A 16,411-nucleotide genomic window follows, 5' to 3' on the forward strand; every position below is an offset into this window, starting at 1 on the left:
AATGTTTAAATTCCCTGACCATGACTAAATGATGGGAGCCAGTGATGCTAGCAGGGATGCCCTCTTCTCTTCCTGGCTCGTGTTTGATTCCAGAAGGGTGAGAGCATTCCTTCCTGCAGTTGCTGGCTCAGGAGCTCTGGGCTGTGCTATATAGCGTGTGTAGGGACTTATTTTATAAACCCCACAAAGGTTTATATTGAGCAGGTACATGAATTTCTCAGTGAGCAGCAGTGTCGGGGTCTCAGGCCCCAAGCTGAAGAGGAGGCTGGTGGTGGCCAAGCTGTGGCAGGAGGACGGACACCAGGCCTTGGCATCTCCTCTGCTTGCACAACGTCCAGTGAATGGGGGTCCCAAACACCCTTAGAGTACCGGGCAGTTATGCCTTATTCTTTAATGTCAGGTGTGTATAAAAGGTGTTCACTATCACCTTTTAAGCCGAAGAGCACAGGTTTTCACAGCACCAAACCATTGGTTGGTAGGTGCTGTTTGCCCCATCCCATGTAGCTCCCAGCTGAGGAGATGGGGTTTTCTGGCTTCTTCTCAGGGCTTCTGCTTAAACCTCTGCTCAGGGATGCTTGGTACAGTATTAATTCATCATATTTAAGTCCAGTGATCCCTGCATTTTTCTTACCTGGTAATGTAGGGAAGAGACATAGGTGAATCCATAAAAGAAAGGGAAATCTGTACACAAACCCCAGAGGCCAACATGTCCAGATGCATAATTCCAGTGATTATAATTCATCAGGTACCCCAGCCATGTGAGGCTTTGGGAACAAAAGCTGACTGAAATGCACATCTCCCCAGAGAGAGCTACAACGAAAGCATTTTGACCACACTTGTGTCACAAATTCCTCTCGCATTTGGCGGCTGTGGCTTGTTCTAATTAAAACAATAATGATTTCAGCTGTGTTTTAAAGCAGGCAAACTGTTTATGAGGGGAGAAATGGAGAGAAATTCTGAAGACAGCTCTTCTCTTCCCAGAGAACGTGTCTCCACCACCCGATAGCATGTTCTCTCCTGCTGCAATGTTGTCATGCATCAAAAAGCTTTGCTTCCCAGCTTTGCTTCCAAGAGCACAAGGGCTGATTTGGCAGATGAATCATCCACATTACACCTATGAGTGCTCAAAAAGAGGCAAAGGCCTGAGCTTTGCCTTTTGTAAAGCCTAATTGTGTCCAAAGCTGGATTTGTTGTGCTCCGTTGTTTCCACCAGCAGAAGGACCTGCCCAGATAAAGTGAGGAGGCTGCTCTGCAAGCCCCAGGGAAGAAACCAGCCCTTCACTGGCAGGGAAGGATGAAGCAGAGGCAGCAGTGCAGTGAGGGAGAAGCATGCTCAGTCAGCTTTATGAAATAATACATTGTTTATACATCCATTAGGAAAACCTTGATAAGGAGGGAAACACTGAAAAGGAAATACCCTTTTTTTTTAGTGGAGTAAAAGTAATGCCTGTGGTTTTAAACAAAGGCGTGTTGGCAGGATCATGCCATACAGAAAAGGAAGAGAAAGGGAAACTGCATTTGAATTAATTCAGATAAGTGAAGGTCAGAAGACCGTATGTCAGAATTTTCCATTAATTCCTATGGTCTAGCTCTCTGACAATATTGTGTTACCTCCTAACTCCTTTGTACAAATATCGTTGTGGTTATTACTACTACTAGTGATTACTGTATCTACTGCAATTACACATACAACAGTTGTTTACTGTATTGCAGCCATAATAATGCAAAAGAGCCAAGTCAGACAATTTTCATGATGGGTGTTCTATGAGATTTTGAGTGAATTTGTGTAACTCTCTTTCACTGCAAGTACTCACTGTGGGGAAAAGACAAGAACAAAAGAGTAAGGAACAAGCTTTGTTTTAATTTAATCCCTGTATTGAATCTTAACTTGAAACTTGATTTTTGGTGAATCATAATTTTTTGAACCTATGATCAAAGCCTCTGTTTGACCTAGAATATACTATTTTAATTCAAAGTCAAATTTTGTTTAAAATAACTTTAACTTAAGAAAAAAAAATCTTTTTAAAAGGGTTTTCAAATAAAAAGTAATTATTCTTCCAAATTAAAAATCTTTCAAGTTTGTAATTATTTTTTGGAGTGAAGATGAGTTTGTAAAATATTTCAGGGTTCCCCTGTCTCATTATTTTTCCCCAGAGAAGTTTTCACTGAAGCATTTCAGCCAATAAGCAAAACAGGAAGGGATAGGAAAAAGAATCTGAGGCAAAAAGAAGTGAAAATAATTTTCCAGTGTCTCTTTAGATGGATACCAGTATTAGAAATATAAATTGCATTTCCTGAGTTCCCTCTAGAATGGGAAATACTGAAGGACATTAAAGAGATAAATTATTAGATGTCCAGCCGTAATTGCTGTGAGTAACAGAGACCATGACAATTACCAGAACTGTGTACTTGGCTATTGAAATCTTGTTCCCTACTTCGCGGTACAGTCACAGGTCAAGCACTGGTTGCCTGCTCCATTTGCATGGCACAAGTTAGCATGATAGAAAGATGATTTTATTTGTATCACTTTCTCTTTTCAGAAAGTCTCTCTCTCGTTGTCGAAGAATTAATAGGATGCTTTCCAACGAGTCAGTACCTCCTGCCTTCAGTCGCTCCAATTCGCAGGCCTCCATGGACAGCACTTCCATGGAGGACTTCTGGTGTGAAGTAGAGAGTATCAAGGAGAGCAGAGAAGATGGATCTGAAGAAGCAATCCTCTTGGAGTTCAAACCTGCTGATGGTGAGCACATGAACACCGCTTATTCCTCATACGCTGGCTTTGCCTCCTGTCCAAAGAGTCCTGATCTCCTTCCTCATGTCACTCAGTTTGAGTAGAAGTACTAGTCTGGGGCTATGATCATTGTAGCTCCACTTCTGAACATCACAGTCAATCACTGGCAAGAAACAATAGTTGTCTGGTTTATGCACTGGAGCCAGTAATTAAATTCTGAAGTAAGTTTCATTGCATTGATTTTATTTGTGCTTTGAGAGGACAGATACAGTGTAATTCAGAAAAGAGAGGCAGTGAAAACTAAATTTCCAGCATTAAACAGACTAAACCAAAATATTTAAAGCAGCAAAATGTTAATTTAGTATGCTGGAATTTTAAACTTGCTGGCTTTTAGTAGGATATGATTCAGAAATTATTAAAATCTTGAAACAGTTTTTGGTTAGATGTCATTTTCTGCTGTCAGGAATTTGATATCTGCCTGTTTCTCTGAGATTGCCTAATTAAGATATCATTCAAAAAGAGTTTGGAGATAAGCCTTAATGTAGGGATGCCTACATCATTCAGACTCCACACTTGACCAAATTCATACATCACTTATACAGTGCATCCTGAAGGTATTACTGACTCATTCTGTTACCTCAGTGTTTTCCCCTTTCATTAGGTACTGTATTTGGAAAAACATGCAATATGTGCTAGCTTGTTGCAATGCAGCTTTGTGTTAGGTGATTTGATAACATCTAGAACAACGATTCTCTTTTTTTTTTTCCCAGTTAGGACCCCAGTCACAAATGCATTATATTGTGTAACCCAAAATACCAGGTGTTAGTTACTATACAATGAAGCCAAATTTCTTCTGAGGTTGTGACCTGCTGATAACTGCTGCAACTCTTCTGTGGCTCCTGGCCACTGGTCTGGTAACTACTGATGTGGGGATAGATTTTGAAATGATGGTGTGTTCTTGCCATGCAATTATTAACACGAGTGATGATGTATTTTTCCTACCTTGACGTGCAATGGGATGTTACTAATTCTGCTACCAGGAAGAAAGCATTACTTTATTAAGCAATCAAATACACAACCAGTCATGGTCAGTAACCCATGCAGAGTTATCTAGCTCCAACCATGTATTGTTTCCACGGGAAACACCTCCTATTCACTAGTTTCCAGCTGGGCTCTACTGGAAGCAAAGCTAGAAGACCAGTTCACCAGAAATCTTGGTCTGCTGTGAGAATTATGGTCAATCAGGTTAAATCTAAACTGCACTCCTCTGTTCCTTATTGGGAAAATTTCTGTCTGATCATACTCTTTAGCTTGGAGACTCCATAAAGAGGTTGTGAGCCTCTCGGTGCCTCCTCCATGCAATTGTCAGCATGAACTAACAGGTGTCTCTGACTTGTCTGCACAGTTAGGGGAATGACAGAAATCTGAGCTGCCAAGCTGGATAACTTAGTAGGACAAGGCAGTACAGGAGCTTTTTTTCCAGAAACTTTTCCATCAGTTTCATCACTGCTGAACTAAATCTTCTCAACAGCCCGAACTCTGCTGCAGTCCCATGTTGCCCTTTGTCTGAGTACACCTCATTACATCACATTGATTTTTTCCCCTCTGCCCTGAATTAAAAATGAGACTACAAGTCAAAATGCAATACATCTCCACACTTAATTTACCTTCATATTGTTGTTTTAAACATAGGTATATGTATTGCATGCACCCACACATAATCAGGCAGTGTTTGTCCTAGTTATTAACATCAGGAATATATTCAGTCTGGGATTATAAATCTTAGAAATAATAGTGAGTTCTGTTAAGATCCTAATAGGATAATTCTCTTTGCCAATGATCAAAACACTAAAAATCAATGTGGAAACCCTCAGGGCAAAATAAAAGCAAATATTCATCACCCTTTTGAAATGTCTTTGAGAGGAGCAGATAAAGATCCTTAAGAAGGAGGCCAAAGGGCGATAGAAGCCAGGCAGGCATGACTGTCAAAACCTCAATGTGATTTGCCAGACATCATGTGCAAAGGGCAGACAACAGCACTCTTATTCTGTTGATGTTAGCAAATATAGTCAGAAAAGAACAGGAGATCATGACAAGTGACACAAGGGATGAAAATGTAGGGGAGGAGAAAGTCATGGTGTATTTAAGATGTCCATGCTGTGCAGAATTGCTTTACAACTTTCGTTACAAGACTTGAATGCTGTGAGTTATTTAAGGTTATATCTGTGGGCTATTTCAGATTGTATCTGAGATTCAAAGCAAGACATACCTCTTTCCTAGCAAACTCTATGAGAAAAAGAGAATTACCTGCTCAATTATCTGTCTTCTGTTGTAGCAGAATCAAACACAGTATCAAGACCCTGCTGTATAAGTAGCTAACACCCTAAAAATAATGTTTTCTAAAACAACATGGTGTTGGGGGGGGGGGGGTATGGGGGGGTGGTTTAACCTTAATTTAGTGTCAATGTGTCATAAAATTTTTAGTATTAATGTGTGAATTTCTTCTCTTTAATAGTTTTACTCCTCTGATTGCTGGTTTGTCTTAGTCTGTTGTTTGTATGTGGTTTGAACAGGAAAAGGGAAAAGCCAGAGAAAACAAGTCACAGGGTGACTAGTAAGCAGGCAAAATTTCATGTCTGCCCTGCTATTTTTCATAGTAAGTTTGATTACAAGCTCAATTCTTTGAAAGAATTATGTCAGGAAAAAAGCCAAAAGTAATATAATTTAAAAGCTGAAACATGGAGAGATGTGGCTCCAACAGTGGCACACGAGAAAGAAAAGAGAAAGAGTGAAAATGGCAGAAGAACCACTGGTTCAAAGCTTACAGAGAAGGAAAAGGAACAGTCTGTCATCCTGTCTGTGGATACGGAAAGGATATGAACAGAGACAAGCTATTTCATGGGATACAGGGCTGGTCACACCCCTGGCTAACACAGAGCAGGAGGTTTAGAAGCAGCTATTTTTGTAGTGCTTTGTAAAGAGGCAGGGCAGTTAACAATGAAGTCAGTGATGGCACATGCATGAGATGCTTTTGCTTGTCCCTACAGCCCAGTCCTGTAATTTTCTCTTTTGTGCATCTAACTGCCAAAGTGCAGCTAACTGGTGTCCATCAATCAGCCTGCATTCTGATGTCAAGAAGAGGCAATAAAAGGAGAATGGAAATACCAACCTGCCATTAAGACTGGCACTGGGACAAGAACAATAAGCGCATTGATGAGTTGTTTTATAGAACATGCTGCAAATTAATCAATTTCCTGTTTGAAATGTTTATTTGTAGTACTTCTTCAATCAGGGCTGGAATGAAGTTACTGTCTTGTGTCAAGCAGCTTACTGCTGAGCTAGGATTGCTCACAAAACTGAAACGAAGGACCTCCAAAATCTCCTACGTGACGAGAGATTTTGAAAGATGTGACTCTGTTTTAAAAAGAGGACAAAAAGCAATGACAGCAAAATTTAAAATTACTGAATGATTCAGAGAAGGTAGAGTAGGACTTTCTCACAGTCAGATAATGACAGGGCATATTAATTTCGGGTAACAGGTAGCAAGCTGAAAAGCTATATTGTCTTCACATGGACAGGTTTTGGTAGTGAGGGGACTGCAGATGTGGCTCTGTGAAGAGATGCTGGAAGCTTCTGCCATGTCAAACAGAGCCAGGACAGAAAACAATTCTTCCCACAATGCATAACCTCAGTATGGAACCAATTGCAGTATTGTACCAGTTGGGAAGCAGGTATTGAACAGATTAAATAAGGTATCAGTCATTAATTGAGATACCAAGAAACACTACAGTGCTAGCGAGTCTTTAATAATTAGAATTTAGGATGATACCTAACATGCAAGGATGGCTATTTCTGCATCTTCCTTCCCTACGTGACGTCTTAGACACCTACCTGGTCTTCCTGACCCTTGTTCTTTAGTGAGAAGCTCTGGTTCTTAATCTTCATGTTCAAAACAAGCAATTGGAGTAGGTGGACATCACCCTTCTCTCACTGTGGCTTCTTCACTAGCTGACTACCAATCATTGTATCATCAGCGTGCAAATACATTATTCTCTTGCATACACACCCCCAGTATTTCTGTGTATTTGAATTGGAATACTGATTTTATTTGCATCATCCAAATGGCTTTCTCCAGTACACCATGCTACAAATGATGAGCGTGGTATAAATGGTAACTAAGGGCATTTATGCTTTTGAATTAGGGTTAATTTTTAGGGACCTTGCTTTTTCAGGCTGATTACTCTGCTACTTTCTTCACATGCTTATGGTGATGAAATGCCTCTTCTGCTCTCCTCATAACGCCTCTCTTGTGCAGACACTGACAAACTGAAAGTTGATAATATGTTTACAAAACTAACTTAACTTGCACTTGTGGCCTAAGAAAGGCTGGAGTTACAATAGTCTCAAGGTAAAGACTGTGGTAGCAGTCCATCATGCCAACTCTTTCCCTTCAGCCCCCTCTCCCTTCCTTGCCAGGCTTATTAACACGCTCTCTTCCTCCACAGAAGGAGAACTGGAGGCAGAATGGCTGCAAGACGTAGGTTTATCCACATTGATCTCAGGAGCTGAAGAGGAGGATGGCCAAGCCCTGCTGTCCACTCTGACCAGAACTCAAGCTGCTGCTGTGCAGAAGAGGTACAACACCTACACTCAGACCCTGAGGAAGAAGAACAAGCACACAGTCCGGGATGTGCGAGACATCTTTGGCACCAGTGACTCTTCTGTAAGTATCCTCTTGCATGCCTTTGATCTTAATTTTTATGCAATTTGCAAGTAGCTCACCAGTGTTTCAGCCAGACAGGAGCCCTTTCCTGCTGACAATGCACAGACAGCCATTAGCATTTTCTGACCCTAAAAAACCAGACTTTTAATGCTGTATGCAGTATATTTGAGCGGAAAGGAAGAAACCAAATACAATGGTACACAGTTTTGTAACTAACCTGTAGCATAAAGTTGTATTTGTTGCCAGCCTTCCTCCTGCAGCCTCTTGTCAAGACTAACGTTTACTTCCTTTATTTTTTTGGAAATTGGTGAGTTACTCTTGGCAGCTATTCAAATTTTTGATGGCTCCTGGGGACACTTGCTATTTACTCAGCAGTCTCAGTGGTGAAGTAAAACTTGTCTAATGAAGCAACTGGGGTTCGAATATGCATAAGCAATTAAACACCTGCCAGCGTGATTGTAACTTGTACACTGGCAGTTACATTTCACTTACATAGCAAATGAAAACTTGTTAACTGTTCATTTGCTTCAGGGCTTCACAAATCAGCTCTACCTCTGGAGGTTTCATCCACTTTTCCCTGAGGATAGCTCTGAACGCACCAGTTCCTGTCAGTACACATTTTGATTCTGGTGGACACAGTCAGCTGCATGAGTTTAGGCCACTGCTCAAAGCAGCACACATGATTTTACTTTTATCACTCATGATATCTTAAATGGGAGACACCAATAAGATCACAAGCTCACCTTTGAAATTAATACTAAATTGTTGCCATTATAAAACTCCAAGAAACTATTTTTCATTATGGCATTGCTTTGTCCTTTCCTGTTTGTTTTACCCATCTCCTCGAGGCTTGATATCCTGGATTATTTAAAAAAAAAAAAAAAAAAAATTGGGAACAAAATTGTAGCTGCATAGTTATATACAATTTCCAGCTAGTTAACTTATTTGTTTCCAAATTAAATATCTGGATTCTTTTGTACCTCTTGCACATATCCAACAAATACATCCAGAAGCACCCGCTAGTTTCCTGTGGGCAGACTTTGTTTCATGAGAGATATCAGGCATGTTTGCATGAACATTAAAAAGCTGGTGGTACTTCTAATTAGATTAGCTCACTTCTCCTGATTCAAGTATCTGTAAACAATAAGGGGTTTACATTTTTTTACAAAAGCTTACATTTCCTAATATATTTCAATCAGCCAAATAAGCATTGTACATTTCCTCTCAGATGGGCATATTATTGATTTATTTTTGACCTGCTTATTTTCCCCTTCTTACTTGATAAAGTTTCTCACTTGCAAAAGGATGTTCAGAGCAATTGCCCTTCAAATCAGTGTTTTACCTCCTCTAGAATTCAGTCTGCCTACTAGTTCTGCACTGTGAAAGTCTAAAAGATAAGCTCAAACAAGTAATTAAGTCTTCTGATTCTTCTTCCCACAAAAATATGCAGTTCTGCAGGTTCTGACCGAGATGTTAAACCCAGATGTCCAAACACAACTGCAGAGCACACCATCACTTCCCTCCAACAGACTGTGAAGCACTGTATTTCTAAAAGCCTGCAAGATCCCAACGCTCTGATTTTCCTATTTACCAGTCCTCCTGTCTCTGCTGCTTGTTACGGGATTTAGAAACCTTGTCCTAATTATCAGCCCTTCAGGGATAAACACACTTCAGGAGGGCTTTTGTCCCTGACCTAAGGGTTTCCAAAGTAGTCTTTCTAAGGAGGTATCAGCAGTCCCTGGAGCTTTGCTGCCTCTTTGGGCATGGCCCTACAGCTGCCAGTGAATCTTTGTGATTAATCAGTTTAGGGAGGAGAAGCGCATTAAAAACAAACCAGCCAAAAGAAAAGAGTGGCAGGAGATGGGGAGGGGCGAATCTTTTCAGCACAGCTGGGGAAGAGAGGCTGGTGAGGAGACTGTTTGAAATGACATGCAATTTTGCTTTCCCATCCTGCCTTTTAGTTGGGAAGAGAAGAAGTAAACAGAACATACGGCAAATAGCAAACCAGCTCTAATTGTTTCACATAACTCTATAATCCTCCCCATTAGGAGAATGGATTTACACCCTCTTCCTAACAACCTAAGAATCACAAGAACCTAGAGGGATGGGTCACAGGATGGATTACTCTCTTCCTTGGCTAATGATGAGAGAAAAGGTGATTAGCTCACTAGAGTCACCTGAGATGAGATTTAGGTGACCACTAAAGAGGCATAAATTAGTTGTCATCTGGAGTGGGGGAAGAAAAGGGTCGATTTACCCTATTTTTTTCTCTCTGTTCTGAAAAAAACCTGTCTGCTAGATGTTTTGCTACTACTGCCTAGTGGCCAGGCTGTCCATGAGTCAACACAGAGCAAAGGGCGTTTTTCCAGCCATCCTGCCTTGAGATCCATGGCAGGAGAGTCCCCTCAACAGACAAAATGGACTGAAATAAAAGGAAATGCAGCTATTCCTCTTCTTATTTGGTAGCTTTGTTTTTTTGTGGTTTTTTTCTGTTGCCTGTCCTGGAAAGGTGCTGTGATCTCTAGGAGCAAAATCACCCTTACAAGAGCCACGCCTTAGCAGTAGAGCAGCCTGTCCCAGCTGAGGTGCTTTTGCTCTGCTTCAGACAGGTCTACAGCCAGCAGACTCGACTGACAGCCACACTACTGAGTTTTAAATTGGATGGTTTATTAATCACAGTGGCCTGATTTTCCTTACTGCTGGTACCCTGCTGCTTCCATCAGAAGCTATCGGCTCTGCTAGGGCTCCGAGCTTAGAAAAATCAGCATCTGAATACAAATGGGGGACACACATACATTGATTCTGTTGTTGGAGTGAGGAAATGAAGCACTGTGCTCGTTAACAGCCCAGCCCTGTACATTGCAATTAACTAAAATGCCTGAAGAGTATTTACAAACATTTTACTTCAGCAATGCGTGACAAAGTTAAAGAAGAATCACCTACTAACCCAGAGCTATTTGCATGAAAAGGTGTTTGTGATGGCAGTGCTTGGAAATATGATTATATTCAAAGCATGGTTAGTTGTATCAGAGTAATAAGGTTATCCTCCTTTGTGTTTATTTCCTTTAGCTGCTGGGCTGAAAATAAAATTTGGTCTCTTTGGTGCTCCAATGATTTGGTTTTACCTCTTCTACAATAAGTGTAGCTACTAAAGAACTGTCTATCTACCTTATGTCCATCCTCTCCTTGCTCTTCTGATTTCATCTTCCCATTGGAAATGCCTGTGTATGTTGTGGCAGTAAACAGTGGGCTCATTTTTAGTGTGTCTAATGAATCACTTTCAGTCAGAAATCAGGATATGGGAAGCCTCACATTTGCTGGAGCCCCAGGCAAATGAATAAAGCTGTCTCAGTTTATTTAAGGACACAGTTTGACTCTTGGCCTTTCACATTCATTGCGAGAAGATCTTCAAAAGTTCTTTAATTTTCTTTTACACTACAGAAATAATCTGAATCTTTAAATTCATGCATTAAAAAGGTTTTATTCCCAGTCTTCCTAACATTAAAAAAAGTAAAGGGGGTGGGGAGGGAGGGAAGGCACTTTCACAAAAGAGACATAGATTTGGTTTCATTATAAATTCTCACTGTGGAGACTGGGAGATGGGACTGAGAATATGACATTTCCAGGTACCCCAGCTGTTGTGCACATTTCACATTATTCAGTTCCCCACGCTAGGGCTGCCTGCTGCCAGCCCTGCTGGGTGCCAGGCAGAGGTGTGCAGTCCACTCCATCTTCCATGTCCGTGTCCGCCAGCTCTGTCCTGCTTATCAGAACCGGGTTACTGCAGGTGCTTCACGACTCATTTCACCCATGTAACAAGGCTGGAAGTGGGGTTTTTCTTAATAAAGTTGCCTGACTGTAGATACATTCTGAATATTGTTCACAGGGTCAGACATTTTGAGGACTGAAAGTAGATGAGCCAGTTCTTAATATTTACCATTAATTTCTCCATCTGGATCTTAACTACTTTATGGTTGATTTTCACAAATTGCTGAGGCAAGTTTAGCCATCCGCTCCACTTCTGTACTCCCACCTGAAATTTGTAGTGCTTTTTTATGTCCTGAAGCTTTTTGTGTAAATGTTGTGGGATTTTATTATAGAAGTATCCAGTTCCCTTTTTTAAAAAAATCACTGATTCTTACAGTCTTCTGGCAAAGGAAGTCCATGTGACTCAGATACTATTTGCAATGAAGTTCATAAGCCATTGAATGGACTCTCTCAGGAGATATTTTATTCATGTTACATTTGACTTTGTTACCCAAATAGCTCAGAGGATAAGATTGAATAAAACAACTGCAACGTTATTTCAGGCTTCCGATTGGAAGAGCTGCCTGTCTTTTAAATGTCTGACATTTTTTAACAGCCTGAGCACTTCTCCCACACATTGACTACAACTGGGGAAAACAGAATTTCTGCCCTGAGGCATTGCTACTTGTTGATAAACAGCCAATTTAGCAATGTAAAGAGCAATTAGAAGAGCTGGTATTAAGGGCTCACGGGGGCCTACAGCTGCAGGTTCAGCTAGAAAACTGGGTCTGTTCCATCAGGCTCAGGGTGTGTGAGACAGCAGGTTTGAGAAAGGCTGGGGGCTTCAGGGTCTCCCACAGGGATGCAAATAGCAGCAGAAAAAATATCAGACAAGTTTGGAACATTGTAGTTATTTTCACTGAGTAACCTTCAGAATGCTTTTCTAATTCCTGACCTTGTTTTTGTTTGTTTGTTTGTTTTTTCCCCAAGAAAAAATAATTGAGCTGCTAGTGCCCATGGAACACAAACACTCAGATTTGCCTTTATGAGTCACAAAACTGCTGAGGACAAGGCTAAAACTCCACTGCTAAGAGATGACACTGCTTGAAAGTCACCCCCTGAGCTGCCAAGCCACTTCTGTGAAGTGCAGAAAGACTTCTGGAGTGGAATTAAATTTGACTATGGAAAATGTTTCTTTGTTCCCTAAATTTTTTAAATTTTTTTTTTTAATTTTTTTTTTTTTTTTTTTTAAAGTTCATTGTTTAAAGTATTAGTGTATAACCTGTGGGAGGACATCCGTCCTTTAATAACTTTCTGGTGCCCAAATCACAAGAGATAGCAGATAGATTTCTGACAGGTCCTTTGGAATAGCAGGTGCTCAACATGTGCCAGAGAGTCTTCAGAAAGATTTATGGCCAAAATTACTAAAGCCAGGATGAATTAGAATATGAGGAGGACCTTTCGGTTAGTCTAATTCTGTACAGCAATTTACTTGGCTAATTTCATTCATTTTATTGGACAGGACTCATTAGGTACAGCAAGCTGCAATATTATTGACTTCCACATGGTCTAAATCTGTGCGGTCTGGGGAAGATTGATTCTCAGGCTTGGCTATGAAAAATATACTCTGAAGAATCACAACAGGTTGTTTAATCTTGTCAAGAGAGTGTAAGCTCAGAATGATAACTATTGCTTGAACCATAGCAGTTTCTGTCCGTAGACTTTTGCCTTCACTGCAGTCTGATCATCTTTCCTTGCCTATCAGCCCACATTTGAGACAGTTCCAGTGTCACCAGTATCTTCTAATGGTATCCAGCTTCCTGGGCAGAAGCCAGTTTGGAAATCAGTTAGCTGTGAGTATGACAATATGTAACCAGTGTTCACTTCCTCCTAGTAAAATGGTGGACAGAAAGACCCTTTTGTGCTTCAGAGGTTAATCCCCTCTTTCACACTGGGGCAGTGCTGCCTATATTTCTTTAAAATCATTGTCAGCTTATTGTCATGCAGGAACCAAAGTTTCCCATTAAAGACCAACGTTGTACAGACACAGACTGCTGCCTTTGAGGCATCAGCATCTAAAAAATGCTGATCATTACAAGGCTGGGAATGTAAAAATAATCTGTAAGCAATATCAAGCAGAATTTTGCCAAAATATGTCATCAGTGTATTTTCTTTTTCCAAATCAAAGAGGCATATTTCCTCCACATTTCTTCTCCAGTACTGCAGAAATTGTAGTCTTAGAAATTTATAATTTTCCTAATTCTGCCCTGTTATTCTGATCTATGAATGGTGTTATCCCTTAAATGCTTTGCCCTGACAGTGATTGGCAGTGCTAATGAAAGTAATAGCTCTTCTCTACTCAGTGTCTGGATAATTGTGAGCAGCCTTTCCACAACAATGTCCATTTCTTAATTTGAAAGCTCTTCCTATCATCACTCTTAGGGGCTTAACTAAAGGGATATTAATACCCAAATTTCTAAACTGCTCCCTTGGGTGTTTACCTCTGGATAGAGTGCAACAGACATTTTCCTTGGTGAAAAAAGCTGCTCTGTTGATATTTCTGCTCTGCAAGAAGTTTGGCTGAAACAGATGGGGAGCCAAATGCCCAGGGGTACCATGGGCAGTCTGTGGTCCCAGGTCCCGGGGTAGAAAGAGAGATGAAAAACATCTTAAATGGCTTGGACACTAGACAACAGCTAAAGCCATGGTTCAGAAACCAGAAGCCACTTAATAACTTACTTAACTTTTTCCATATCAGACTTGTAAAATAAGTGGTGTTGCAAAAAATTCCCTGTAACTGTAAATGCAGTGATTCAGAGAACATGGGGCATGCACAGTTTTATAAGACATGTAATTTTTTTTTAAATTCACTTTCTGATTGCCATGGCTTTTGAATACACTTGCATCATGTTTGCAAATTCTCTGCAGTCCTGGGGGCTGAAATTTTACTTCACTTTCTATTAAATTTATGATTCCATCCCAACTGGGTTTAGGTGCCGAACCTTACAGGAAAACTAAAAATTGACCTGAGATACTAGAGATCCATCAGGAAAGCTGGCAACCCTGAAACTCATTTATGGTACCACGCTTTGGCCTCCATGACAATAGTGTATTTCTTGATTGTACTGATTTCAGAAAATTTCCTATGACATCCAGTAATTTAAGGAGGTGAATAAATTTTAGAGAACGGCAATAAGTCATTTTACAATATCTACTAGAAATGCCAGTAGATACAGTGTTTTTCAAACTGGAATATTGTACATTTTGCCCTGTTATGGTGCTATGCACCTAAACTATCAACAATGAGAAATATGTGTATGTGACCACATAAAATGCATGCACAATGTCTTGTGATTTTAAATAAGTCATCAGTAAGCTGAGAAACTGTGTCAGCAGCATTTTTCTGTCAAGATCTTCTGTTCTTAATTTTCATTTCACAAGTGCCACCACAGTTTGCTGGCCTGGGAAGACAAGGATGGAGTAAAAAAACTTGGTAATTCCTGATAAACAGGAAGTTCCAGCTTGCCTATCTTTCTCACAGAAAGCAACAAGTTAAATCATCTAAAATGAAAATACAGATTTTATTTGTAAGGGGTTATTTCCTCAAGACAAAACAGGAACATGCTGTGGTTTGCACTGAAATTCCTCTTTGAAGCACTTCCTTTATTACTTTCTCAAGAATTTTGTCATCTTGGTTCGAATTTTTAGTGTCTCTGTACTAAATGCAATTCATCATTCATATATAATTTACCTTATTTTCAGCTAAGAGCTGTCTAGACTGTGGAATAGATAAAGGCAGCCCATCCATAACAGAAGAGCTCTCCTATGATGTCTCTTTCTCAGAATCCATTACAGTCCTTCCAAAAACCCAAGAGTGGCCGAAAAACCAGAGGTTCAAAAAGGAAGACTCGGCTTTGCCAGTAAGTTTCATCTCCATATATTTCCTCAATTGTTTTCTTTAACAGAGCAATTTCCTGCTTTATATCCTCAGCATACTGGAGTCTGTTAAGATACAGGATCTGGCCTTGGCAGTGTGTGCTTTGTAGAGGCTTCTCAGTGTGCCTGCCTATTGCCTGTGATTGATTCCCAAAGTTAATATGGATATCCAAGGCAGGTTTTCATTTGTACCCATCATGGACATGTGCACCCAGATGAGTATGTGTAAGTCAGTCCACAAATGTTGCATTATCCGCAATTTTTTCACACTGAAATAAAAACTGATTATTGGCATTAAAACTAACAATCATTTTCATTACTGGTCTGCTTTCCTACCTTTATCCCCCACAGATTATCTGCCTTTGATAACATAATGGATTTAAGATTACTCTGCAGATGAAGGGAGGAAAGCAAACCTTAGTCCTGCAGCAGTACAGACTGTTTCCAGTCAGTATTGAGTGCAATCACACAATAGGAGATACTACATGAATTGTTCAAGAAAAGTTTGCCGTATCATCCAGCCAGACATGCACTGTCATTATCTGGAATTATTTCATGAAGTCATGGAAGTTAATTTTCAGCCCTCACAACTTCCATCACTGAAAACTGGAGCATTAATTTAGTGCTTCCAATACCACCCCTTTAGTGACATGTATGAAAAAGCTATAAAGCATTTGGAAAAATTTCCTGAACCTTATAATGTCCTGAGGTCCTAGACTAATCTGAAATTGTTACAATCCACACAGACATTGAATTAGCTGAGAATTAGTCAGTTGTCCCATCTCAGATTCCAGCAAGGAAAAAGAAGCTGAGATGCAGAAGTAAGCTTTTATGTTGAATGATAAAACACCAAGTAGATTCCATAACTTGTGTGAGATCCCTGTGCTGTTTTTTGTGTCTTTTGGGATAACTTGGTGTCCTGTGGAGAGTAAGGGTATCTCTGCACTCATCATGATTTTGGCCTTTACGACAACACAGGTGCACTGACAAATTGCTCTGTGCAACAGCACAGAAAATCCCCAGCTGACAGAGTAGGGAAACAGTTGATGACAAAGAGAGAAGATGCCATATTGGATATCATGGATCTGTGGATTAATAATCGATTATCTTTAGAAAATGTCAGTACTGTGCTGGAGTTGAACTGCTTTGCATGCAGGACATAATTTTGTGAGCTTAGAAGACAACACAAGAAACATGCCAGGTCATTGCAGAGCATTTCTGAATAAAGTCAACAATCATAGCTGTTGATGTTGGTCTTTCCCTTACTTCATCTG

The 16,411-nt window shown here is 40.2% G+C and overlaps 1 protein-coding gene and 1 long non-coding RNA gene across 4 annotated transcripts in view; one reads left to right on the forward strand and one right to left on the reverse strand.

Moving 5' to 3' along the window:
* Positions 1 to 16,411, forward strand: part of ARHGAP28 (Rho GTPase activating protein 28) — a 76,616-nt gene that overhangs the window by 38,736 nt on the left and 21,469 nt on the right. For all 3 annotated transcript variants that reach the window (XM_040057202.2, XM_040057211.2, XM_040057221.2), the window contains exons 2-5: positions 2,541 to 2,740; positions 7,237 to 7,454; positions 12,967 to 13,054; positions 14,964 to 15,121. In XM_040057202.2, the coding sequence (XP_039913136.1) occupies positions 2,541 to 2,740; positions 7,237 to 7,454; positions 12,967 to 13,054; positions 14,964 to 15,121 (664 nt within the window). The remainder of the gene's footprint in view (positions 1 to 2,540; positions 2,741 to 7,236; positions 7,455 to 12,966; positions 13,055 to 14,963; positions 15,122 to 16,411) is intronic.
* LOC120749634 (uncharacterized) lies at positions 7,251 to 8,529 on the reverse strand. The gene is made up of 3 exons (XR_005699702.1): positions 8,435 to 8,529; positions 8,198 to 8,312; positions 7,251 to 7,388 (listed from the first exon to the last, which is right to left on the reverse strand). It is a non-coding gene; the product is annotated as an uncharacterized LOC120749634 (long non-coding RNA).

This window comes from Hirundo rustica, chromosome 1, assembly GCF_015227805.2.
Source record: "Hirundo rustica isolate bHirRus1 chromosome 1, bHirRus1.pri.v3, whole genome shotgun sequence".
Taxonomy (NCBI): Eukaryota; Metazoa; Chordata; class Aves; order Passeriformes; family Hirundinidae; genus Hirundo; species Hirundo rustica.